Genomic DNA, 11,247 nt, shown 5'->3' on the forward strand with positions numbered 1-11,247 from the left:
TTCATATGTGATTCCTTTAGAATGTCTTTAGTGAGTCTAGCCTCCTCCCAGCACACAGGTTGATGCTGTAACTTTTTACTTCTACTTTGGGGCTCTAATTGCCCTAGGGCCAAGGGTTTGAAGATTGCCAATCCTAATCCTACATCCCACATCTACTTCAAGATGCCCAGACCCTTGTCATTGTAGCTTCTGAAATGAGACAAACTGGGAACGAACGCCCAGTGTCCCAGCTGGGCTGACCTTGGGTGAGTCATTCTACCTTTTCCTGCCCCAGTCCCCTATTCTGTTATATAGCAGTATAGGCACTGTGGTGGTAAAGGTGGCTATATTACAGGAAGGACCCAAAGCTTGACTCAGCTCCACCACAGCATCTGGAAAACAGGCTAAACTTCAGTTCTGGACACTTGCTGGTCAGTGGAGCAGGGAACATGGGGACCCAACATCCAGGTCTTCAATGATGGACAAGCCTGGGGTGGAGGATGCAGTGTGAAATCCTGTGGTCCTCAAGGTGGATGGTATTTCCTGTCCCTGAGTCATATATGTGCTGGCAAAAAAAAAAAAAAAAAAAAAAAAAAAAAGGAAGGAGGGTGGTGGAGACTCAGAACCGGTAAGAGATGAGGAGTAGGCTTATCTCTTCCTGACCTATCTCGACCTGGGACTTCACCGGTCAGTGGGCGGGTGGGGGCAGGGCAGGACCAGCCTCTTCTGCACTATTGGGGGGTGGGGGGCGGGTCCCTGGGGAACCGCTCCTCCCGCCCGCCGCCACTTTAAGAGGCTGCTCCACCGCAGCAAGCGGCAAGCGGGGCCGGAGCCGCAGACGGAGCGAGCGGACAGAACGGAGCCGGCAGGTGCAGGGCCGCGGAGACAACAGCGGCATGACCGGCCACCACTGTTGGGGCTACGGCCAGGACGACGGTAGGCGCAGACCCCTGGTTCTCACCCAGCTGGATTCACTGCGACCCGCGCGTCCGACCAGGTTTTCGGAGTCTGCAAGCCCCATGCTCCAGAACCCACTCGGACCTCTCTCTCGTGCAGTCCCCAGAACCCAACCCCTGCCCTGCTTCTTCTGCTCTGGGCGCAAAGTCCGTGCTGCGCCCCGGGCCCGCCCGCGAACCACTGGGTAGCTAAGCGCGTCCTGCCGCCGCCTCCGCGCAGCGCGGGACTGCAGGGCTGGCTCCCACCCGGCCCCGCACTCTCTCTCCCCCGGGCGTGCGCAGCGCTTGCAGGTGGCTTAGGGCGACGGGGGCGGGAGGGGGGTGGCCGAGTCGCCGCGCCATGCGCGGGTGTTATTGCGGGGAGAGCGCACAACGGGTATGCAGGGACCTTCTGGGAGCTGGCCTCCGTGTCCCCACGAGAGTTTCCCCGTTGGAGTGTCCAAGCTGCGGCGCAGGCTGGTACGCGGGGAAAGAGGAAGGGCACTTCGGGACACAACGGGAACGTCTGGGTGTCTACACCCGGTAGAGTGTCTCAGTGCGTCCTGAGTGGGGCTATGGGTCCTGGGTCTGACCAGGAGGACCGCTCCTCCATTCTGCCTCAGTTTCCTAGGCTTGCAGAGAGAGTATGGACGAAGCCGGTGAGCTAGACAGCTTGAGTGTGGGTCTAAGGCAGGTCAGCTCCGTTTGGGTTCGTTTCTTGCCAAGGAAAGATAGGGTGTGGGGCAAAGAAGGGCTTCTCCATTTCTCAGATAAGGATGATCACCCAGGATCCTGATTATCAGGAAGGGAACCCAGGCAGGGCAAATGGAGAGGGGAGCAAGTGCTGGGGGGGTACTATTCCTCCAGCTCCCACTTTCCCAGGGGGTGTCACTTTGTGAGAGCAAGTGAACGTCCTGGGCTATTTATTGTCTGTGGTAGGAAGTTGCAACTGACCGAGGAAATCCCATAGTTGCCTCAGTTTCTGCCCTCTCTGGGACCCTCAGAGACTAAGGACCATGTTTTTGGAAGGGCAACCTTAGATTTGGGCATACTAGATTATAACAGACATTTGGGGTAAAAGGATGTGACAGAGACCGGCAGAGATCAGGCGGAGAAAAGTCAGGTAACAAAAGGCCATCTTCTGCCTGCAATGCCCTGGAGCCTCTTTTAAGTGCCGCCCTGCCGTCCCCGTAGTCCCAGTGCCCGTTCCTAACCTTCCTTCTAGCCCTGTCCTCTAGCTCTGTGCTGAGCATCCTGAACAGCTTGTTCTCTTCAGGAACCTACCCCTCACGCAGTCAGACCTGGGCGGTCCAGCTCAGGAAAGAGAAGGACAGAGGACAGAGGTGCCCAAATGCGGCAGCGCTCACAGGGCTTCAAAAATAACCCAGTAGGGCTGGGCTACCATTCTGAGTCATCCATTGGGGACACAGCTCTGTCGGCACCTGCTGCTGTTTTCTCGGGAAAACTTAAGAAGCCAAAAAGGGGGAGAAGCACCAGCCGGCAGTAGCTCTAAAAATAGGCTGCCTCTCAGGATGTTCCCCGGGGAGATGCTGAGCCTCCCCACTGCAGATGGAGTCTCTGGGAGGCAGGTGGTGGGTGCCTGTGGGTGTGCATGCAGGTGTGTGTGTATGTGTATGTACATACATGCATTCTTGAGTATAAGTGTGCATGGGTATGTGGTCTGCTGTGGCCCCTTCACTGGGGTTCCAATAGAAGGTGATTATGTATGAGGGTTCATATGTGTGTGTGTCAGATGTAATCAGCAGGGTTGAGGGGTATGCTGGGAGAGCTTGGACCTTCACGATCTGCTCAGTCATGCATACATGTATGTACACAAGAAGATCTACATGGACCTGCCAGCACATGTTTAAAGAAGACAGGTAGAGGCAGTCCGTATACATGCTATATGTTTATACCTGTGCATATGGCATGCTGTGTGCTTATACCAGTGCATAAACATACATGTGAGCGTGCATGGCTGATCCCGGTTTCCCACTTATGACATGAACCCCATACTGCTTTCTACCCCATAAAGTTGTGGTTGTAAAGAAAAACCACATCCCCTACCAAAAGCCAGGTTGATGAGATATTTTTTTATTATTATTCCAAATGCCAAGTTTACACTAAGTTCCTTGAGGGAGGTTCAGGAAGAAGCTAAATTGCTGACAGGGTTAGGTAAAATAGAGTGGCTTCAGATGCCCAAGGGCATCCCTGAGTGTTTGTGGTGGTGGGAGGGGGTTAGGTGGAGTTTCTATCTGGAATCACCTCTGAGCTTATAGCTGTGTTATATGCCCTGCCTTACAGTGCTTCTCTGGGCTCCTATCAATGCTGGGGAAGGGGATGGGGTGGGGGGGATTTGGAAGCTGTTTCCCAGACAAGGTAATGGAGGGTGGTGGTGAATGAAGAAATGAAAGAGGTGGGATTAGGATTCAGGGCTGTGTTCCCGGGAGCTTGGCTGGCCTAAGTCCTTGACCCTTCTCTATCTATAGGCCCTTCAAATTGGCACAAGCTGTATCCCATTGCCCAGGGAGACCGCCAGTCACCCATCAATATCATATCGAGCCAGGCTGTGTACTCGCCCAGCCTGCAGCCACTGGAGCTTTTCTATGAGGCTTGCATGTCCCTCAGCATCACCAACAATGGCCACTCTGTCCAGGTGGACTTCAATGACAGTGATGACAGAACCGGTAAGTGGCCCCTACCAAAAACCTTGCACCAACCCATCTGGGCTCACAGCATGGGTGGGGCAGCCTTAGGAGGGGCAGCTTGCTGTGGTAGGGCAGCGAAGCTCTCCCTCTCAGGCTGTGGGAAAGCCTGGAGCTCAGCCTCAGCCTCTCATTGCATAAAATGGAGCAATAAGATCTATTCTCTACTCACATAGAGGAAGCAGTAAAAAAAAAAAAAAAATTAAAATGATGTTTGTCATCCTGCATAAAACAAATGCTCAAGAAATGCTAACTCCCTTCCTTCCCTTCCCCTCAGAGATTCAGATCAGTTTCGTTTTTACTAGCCACTCACTGACCTGCCTGTGGCCTAGGCTCAAGCCCTCTTTTCTGAGATCAGAACAGGTCCCCAGAGGAAGAGGAGAAGACTGAAATGTTCCGAGTGCCCACGTACATGTTAGAATTCAGGCAGCCTCGGCTGGGTGGTGGTGATGCATACCTTTAAGCCAGGCCCTCAGGAGGCAGAAGCAGGCAGATCTTTGAGTTGGAGGCCTACCTGGTCTACTACAGAGCAAGTTTCAGCAAGGGCTACACAGAGAAACTCTATCTCAAACAAACAAACAAACAAACAAAAAAGAATTGTGCTAGCCTTTCATTTAGTCTTCCCAAGAACCCATTCCGGTGGCTGAGGCTCAGTGGTAGAGCTCAGCAAACACAAGGTCCTGCATCAACCCATCTGGGGCTGGGGAATACAGCTTAGTTGGTACAGTGCTTGCTTAGAATGCAAAAGTTCTTGGGTTTGAGCCCCAGCAACTCATAAAACGTAGGTTCAATAGTGCATACCTGTAATCCCAGAACTCCAGAGACGGAGGTAGGATAGTTCAAGGTCAGCCTTGGCTACATAGTAAGTCTGAGGCCAGCCTGGATTGGTGACCCTATCTAAAACAATACTTCCCTGCCACCCCATCAGGTGGGTTAACAAATCCTCAGAAAGCCTCTGCTCTTGCTGCAGAGGGGAGAAAGCCTAGAAAACCCCTAGGAACAAAAGCCAAAGCACCCCTTCATACTGACTCTAGAAAAAGTCTTCACACAGAGCCCCAGACATAGACAAGGGGTCTAGATAACAATTTATGGAGAAACAGTCTGTAGGCTGGAACATACCTGTTCCAGCTTCGTAGGTCTCTCCAACTTATCCCTGACTTTCAAGGTCCTCACTATCATGGGACAGAGTGAGGCCCTGTACAAAATTGTGGCAGTGCCTTCCGAGGCCTCTTTGCTTTAGGACCAGAGTCCAGGTTTCCAAGGCAAATTCCTAGGCAGAGGCCTTAGGGAATAGTCTTTAGCGAGCATTGGATAATTGGTCTGAGCATTCACACTAGAGGCCTGGCTTGAGCTCTACTTCCCCAGGGGGCCGGTGGGGAAGAGGAAGATAGGCGGACCTCTGCCGGTGGGGAAGAGGAAGATAGGCGGACCTCTGCCAGTGGGGAAGAGGAAGATAGGCGGACCTCTGCCGGTGGGGAAGAGGAAGATAGGCGGACCTCTGCCGGTGGGGAAGAGGAAGATAGGCGGACCTCTGCTATCACCCATTGTAGGTTACTCTGGAGCATCACATACATAGAGTTCACAGTTACAGCAGAGCGTCTGCAATCGTAGAAAGCAGCTGTCCTCAATCCGTGGGTACTGATCCTTTGGAATGTGGATTGAATGACCCTTTCACAAGGCTCACCTAAGACCATCAGAAAACACAGATATTTACATTACTATTTATAACACTAGCAAAATAACAGCTACAAAGTAGCAACAAAAATGATTTTATGGTGTGTGGGGGGGGGGGCGGTCATCACAACAAGAGGAACTATATGAATGGGTCAGAGTGGTAGAGAGATTGAGAACCACTGATACAAAGTAAGAAGAAGGGCACCCCTCTGACACCATCCTGTAGGGTTCGAGGAGACGTCAGCTCAGACAGGTAGAACCTGCAGATGGATGGGGAAATCTCCCAACCACAGAACAGGCTTAATGAAAGTTCTGTGCAGAGCAACCAAGCCCAGCTCCTGATTCCCTTTGTACTCTGGCCTTAGATAGCCTGCTTCTGACATAGAGCAGCAGGGATGGACCTCTGGACTTTGTCCTGGTCACCAATCATGAACTGGCCTGGTGGAATTGAGCTCAGAGGTGTCACTTGATCCAGGAGCTCACATTCAGGCCCAGCGAGGGTCTTTCCACAGACAGATCTCTTTCAGCTGGAAATTCTATCAGTCCCAAGAGTCCTAGGTCATAGCTATCAAGGTGAGAAAGTTACAAAATCACCATGGCTGCAGCCCTCCAAAGAGGCTGTTTGTACAGGGGATGGCCGTGGGAGGCCCTGGTGCTGACTGGGAATGTAGGGACTCTCAGGAACTGGCCCACTGTTCCAAGGCAATGGATGTTTTGGGGAGACTCCAGGTTAGAGGGAAGCAATGCAGTCTGGTTGGTGGTCAGGAGTTTGGGGCACAGACGCTGTGGGTTTGCACTGTGGGTATGCTTGGCACCTCGTTATGTGGTTTTACCTCACTTTCCTCCCTTATAAAATAGGTCCAGCCAGACAAGGTGACACACCCCTTTAATCCCAGCACTGGGAGGCAGAAGCAGGCAGATCTCTGTGAGTTCAAGGCCAGCCTAGTCTACATAGTCTGAGATACCTAGTGAGACCCTGTCTCAAATAAATAAATAAATAAATAAATAAATAAATAAATAAATAAATAAATAACAAAAGCAAGATAAAATTGGCCCCAAAATAAATTCTGTTCCCCTGTGCTGCCCAGATAACTAAAAAAAAAAAAAAAAAAAAAAAAGTTTCCATTCAGCCGTCAGGCCCCAGAAATGGGATGCCTATTGTTTGTGGGAACAAAGGGTCTGAGAGACAGGAGGCCAGCTTCCACAGGAAATCTGGCTGGCGTTGGGAGGGAGAAACCAGTAGAAAGCCCTACCCTATCAGAACAGGCTCCTTAGTTATTCAGTAGGATGTCATACCTTCTGCTTTGACCCAGACTTGGGGGTCAGACTGTAGGGACTGGTGGGACAAACTCATGTTCCATTCAGCAAGTTTTCCACATGGAAAATATAGTCCCTAGTCAGGCTTGGTAGTATAGGCCTATGGTCTTAGCTACTCTGGAGTCTGATGCAGAATAGTACATTTAAAGTGAGCCTAGAAACTTAGCAAGACTCTACCTCAAAATAAAAATGTCCAAAAGGTGAGATTAGCTCAGTGGTAGAGTACTTGTCTAGAATATTTGAGGCTCTAAGTTCAATCCCCAAGACTGATAATTATGGAATGAGCTCTTGGTAGGGATATTACTCATCAATAGAATGCTTGTCTAACATGCATAAAGCCTTGGGTTTGATCCCCAACATCACACACACCTCACCACACACACACACACACACACACACACACACACACATACATACATACACACACACACACATACATACACACACACCACACACACACACACACACACACACACACACACCACACACACACACACACACACACACACACACACACACATACACACGTACACAGTCCTTACCTGAACTGCTTGGGTCCTGGCACTGCCACTCACCAAGCTGAGTGCTCTCCCACATGAACGGCTACTTCTGCCCACAGTGGTGGCTGGGGGCCCCCTGGAAGGGCCTTATCGTCTCAAGCAGCTCCACTTCCACTGGGGCAAGAAGCGCGACGTGGGCTCAGAGCATACAGTGGATGGCAAGTCCTTCCCCAGTGAGGTGAGGTCTTTTTCACTGCATCCTTCTGTTGCCTGGGGAAGGAGGGTGTATGGGACAGTGGGGGTGGGTGGGGCTCAAGGGTGCCTGGAGAAGGGCTCTGAAGAACATGTGGAAGAGCACCTGGGGCCTTTAGGAGACCCCCCCACCCCATCTGCATGTTGTCCACACACCTGAACTATGCATCCTGGAGTTTTAGGAAGGACCCAGAATGGAATGGACACTACCTGTGGTTCTCCAGGGGCTCCCTAGGATGCTGAGATTAGGGGGCTTGCAGCCCCACCTCTTACAGAGGGAGCAAGGGAAGACTGATTTCAAGCCCCTGCTGTTTCTGGAGGCACTCAGCCCTGGTCTGGCCTGGCTTGTTCTTGCCTCTCCAGCTGCATCTGGTTCACTGGAATGCCAAGAAGTACAGCACTTTTGGGGAGGCGGCTGCAGCCCCTGATGGCCTGGCTGTGGTTGGTGTCTTCCTGGAGGTAGGTGGTGGATCTCCAGGGCTAGGGAGAGTATGGGGGATTCACGTTCCCTTAGCTTTGGAACAAAGGGATTGGGGCTCACATTGTCTTCTTCCGGACAGACAGGAGATGAGCACCCAAGCATGAACCGCCTGACAGATGCTCTCTACATGGTCCGGTTTAAGGTGAGACTGGTGGAGTTGCTGTTCCTCTCCAGAGCGGCCAGCCGGAGAGAGAGGATGGTTGACACTGGCTCATGGAGTGGCCCCACTATGGTGGTCTGCTACATCGCCCCAGTGAGGGCATCCAGAGGCAAGGGTATGGACAGGATGACCAGAGAGCCTTTGAAGCCACAGTTTTTACATGTAAGCAAATGAGAGAGCCTGGCCCTGGCTGGGAGGAAGCACCTAGGGTCACAGGTATTTGCCTACAGTTTGCAACATCATGTCAAGAAGATGCCAAAAATCTTACTGACATCAACAAGCAAGGAAACCCCTGGGCTGATTTTGGTAGGATCTCTGTACTAATTCCTGGGTTCCCACCCTTCCCAGGACACCAAGGCCCAGTTCAGCTGCTTCAACCCCAAGTGCCTGCTGCCCACCAGCCGGCACTACTGGACATACCCCGGCTCCCTGACCACACCCCCACTCAGTGAGAGTGTCACTTGGATTGTGCTCCGGGAGCCCATCAGAATCTCTGAGAGGCAGGTGAGTCCTCCCGGAGTTCCATGAATGGGAGCATCCAGATTTCAGCCCTGGCAGGATGAATTCCAACCAGCAAAATGTGGTCTAGGCCCTCCCATTTGACTATCATTTTGGCTTCTAAACCATAGGATCTTTGATTGATGTCAGCTTGGTTGTTAGTCCCAAGGACCCAACCATGGCAGGAAAGGAAGGGGTCTGATCCTGGGATCACTGTGTTGCGATCAGAAAACTGCAGTTGCCCAAATGCCTCAGCTGGACAAGATCAGAACTAACCTGGTTTCATGTTCAGGGGCCCATTAAGAAGCCACTAACTAAGGTTGACTCTCAAAGAAAAGGAAGGGCGGGGGGGGGGGGGGGTTGGAGTCCCACAGGAGAAGCAGAAGGGTAGAGCTCTCCAAGCAGCATCTGGGACCCCACCCATCCCCACCCTGACCATCCTTTTTTTTTGCCTTAAGATGGAGAAATTTCGGAGCCTGCTTTTTACCTCAGAAGATGATGAGAGGATCCATATGGTGAACAACTTCCGGCCACCACAGCCACTGAAGGGCCGAGTGGTCAAAGCATCCTTCCAAGCCTGAATTTCCCACCTACTCAGCCAGCCACTGGGGCACCATCCTCCCAAGGGCTTCCATGTCAGCGGACACCAAACCATCTGAGGCTCGCTCCCCGGGGGTGGGGGATAGAGGGTGCTACAGGCCCTCCTTCAGCTGGCTTGCTCCTTGATCACATTGAAGGGTTCTCGATGGAACCCTTGAGTTGGAGGTACCCTCCTGCTGCCCTAGGGGCTGGAAGAACAGGAACTGAGCACAGTCCAAGCCTGGGCTGCCTCTGATTCTCCAGATCCAAAGGCCCCTGAGAACTTCCTCTTGTCCTCCATGCTGGCTGTATCAAACAGCCCCAACTGGAGTTCACACTGTGATGGCCAAGACACAGCTCCCCCGGGGGTAGGCAGCTGTCTCTGCCATAAAGACTCAAGCAATAATTAGAGGTGGGCAGAGCTGCCCACTCTGCATTACCTCTTCCGCAGGCCTCTGCCATACATGCACCTCACTGCCAGGCCATTACAATCGCACCCAGATGCTGGAGGCGATGTGGCCTCCTCCAGCCATCTGCTGCCACGGGCAGGCCCTGGCTATAGCTTATATACTATCTCCCTTTGTTCCTACCCAGCCACCAAAGCCACCTACATAACAATTCACTCATGTACTAGCAAATAAATTCATTTATTCATGGAACAAATTCTCCCTGAGTGCCTATGCTCTGTCCAGTACTGTGCTAGGCTCTGGGAAGCCAGTGGCAGTGAGTCAAGGCAGGACTAGCACTGATGGGGGAGAAGCTGTGGGTACATTAGAGAAGCTCCCTCTTGGGGGGATGATGTGTAATTCTAGCCAGTGTTCTGAGGCTGGAGGAGTTTGGGGTGGAACAAATTTCAGGCTCCCATTGAGAGCTTAAAGTAACTATAGGGCTGATCCAGGGAGCCATTGGCAGGGCCAGGTGTGCAAATGGGTGTGCAAATGGGGCAGATTTCCTGCAGAGTGAGGAGAGGAAGCAGTGGCCTATGGTTAGGAGACCGAGAAAGGCAGCGATCAGGTGAGAAGAGACCAGAGAAGGTCCCCAGGTAGAGGGTTGGAGGGAACCCTGAGAGGGACGGGTTATGTTAGGTGCTCATATTTCAGATGCTAGAAGGAAAATTTAAGGTGGCACAAAATCGAGTTCTAAACTTCATATTTACAAAAACTTGAAAACGAGCGTCCCCTTAAAATGACACCAGAAGGACTTCCTTCTCTCTTCCTGTCAGTGTCAGTTCTGGTCCAGGGAGCTCCTGTGGCTGCTCACATTTGGGTTTAGAGTCTCAGTGAGCATTGTGGCTCCAGTGAGGCAGTGGGACAGGCACCGGACAGTGAAAGGGCCGAGGCACAAAGGGCTGGGAGGTGGGGATCTGGGATAGTGACCAGTACAGTGAAATATGAAGTTAGCATAGGTGGGGAGGGACAGCTGAGGGGCACCTTGAGAAAAAAGGGGCTGGCTAAGAGCAGGGCTGGCAGTCTGACGGCAGGTCACAGGGTACTGCTGGACCTTGGGCTCCTGGGTTCTGAAAGGTAAGAAGGGAGCTTGCAAGGTTTGGTGTCGTAGGCCTATGGTCCCAACAACTTTGGAGGCTGAAGCAGGGGAATAGTGAGTTCAAGACCTGCCTGGATGTTGACTCAAAGTCAGTGAGACTAAGTCTCAGAATAGAAAGCACAAAGGGGGTAGGGGCCCTCAGAGTACCATCCCTCTCTGGGGAGCTATTGCAGTTGTTGGCTAATGAAAGGGGAAGAGTCATTTTTCTTTGGGGGTGTGGTTACTGATAGGTGGCTCATGATCCAGCGGATGACTCTTCATTCCCTCTCACATGGTCAACATTGACGGCACTTGGTGGGCTATTAATAAGAATGGCATGAAGTTTGGAGTGAGATGGATTGGTGGCTCTCAAAGGGAGTTGGACAGAGGTAGTAGGAGGTGAAAAAGATCAGAGTACACTATATGCCACCCTGTGTCTGCTTCTCCCTTGGGGTAGTCAGGCTCATTGCACACAAGACTGGACTGGAGGTTGCCAGATTGGTGGGTGCAGGCAGCATCTTAGTGAGTGAGAGGAGAGTGTGCAGGCAAAGAACACACACCCCAGAACAGCTTAGGAGAGCTGGTTCAGTTTATTGGTGGGGAGGAGCTACTGTGGTAAGTGTACATCACTGGCCAGTGCCAG

General features: G+C 52.0%; 1 protein-coding gene across 1 annotated transcript; it reads left to right on the top strand.

Annotated features, from left to right (window-relative positions):
* The first annotated feature begins 813 nt into the window (after positions 1-813).
* On the top strand, positions 814-9,615 carry CA7 (carbonic anhydrase 7). Its single transcript, XM_080936586.1, has 7 exons — positions 814-915; positions 3,404-3,601; positions 7,230-7,348; positions 7,726-7,821; positions 7,923-7,985; positions 8,352-8,507; positions 8,960-9,615. The coding sequence occupies exons 1-7, from the start codon at positions 876-878 to the stop codon at positions 9,080-9,082; spliced, it is 795 nt and encodes a 264-aa protein (XP_080792712.1). The 5' UTR covers positions 814-875; the 3' UTR covers positions 9,083-9,615.
* Positions 9,616-11,247: the final 1,632 nt, after the last annotated feature.

This window comes from Micromys minutus, assembly GCF_963924665.1.
Source record: "Micromys minutus genome assembly, chromosome: 24".
NCBI lineage: Eukaryota > Metazoa > Chordata > Mammalia > Rodentia > Muridae > Micromys > Micromys minutus.

Coding starts and splice junctions, on each gene's coding strand:
- CA7 (XM_080936586.1), top strand. CDS start 876: ATGACCGGCCACCACTGTTGGGGCTACGGCCAGGACGACG. Junction 7,349..7,725: donor GCAAGTCCTTCCCCAGTGAG/GTGAGGTCTTTT, acceptor TTGCCTCTCCAG/CTGCATCTGGTTCACTGGAA. Junction 7,822..7,922: donor TGGTTGGTGTCTTCCTGGAG/GTAGGTGGTGGA, acceptor TCTTCCGGACAG/ACAGGAGATGAGCACCCAAG.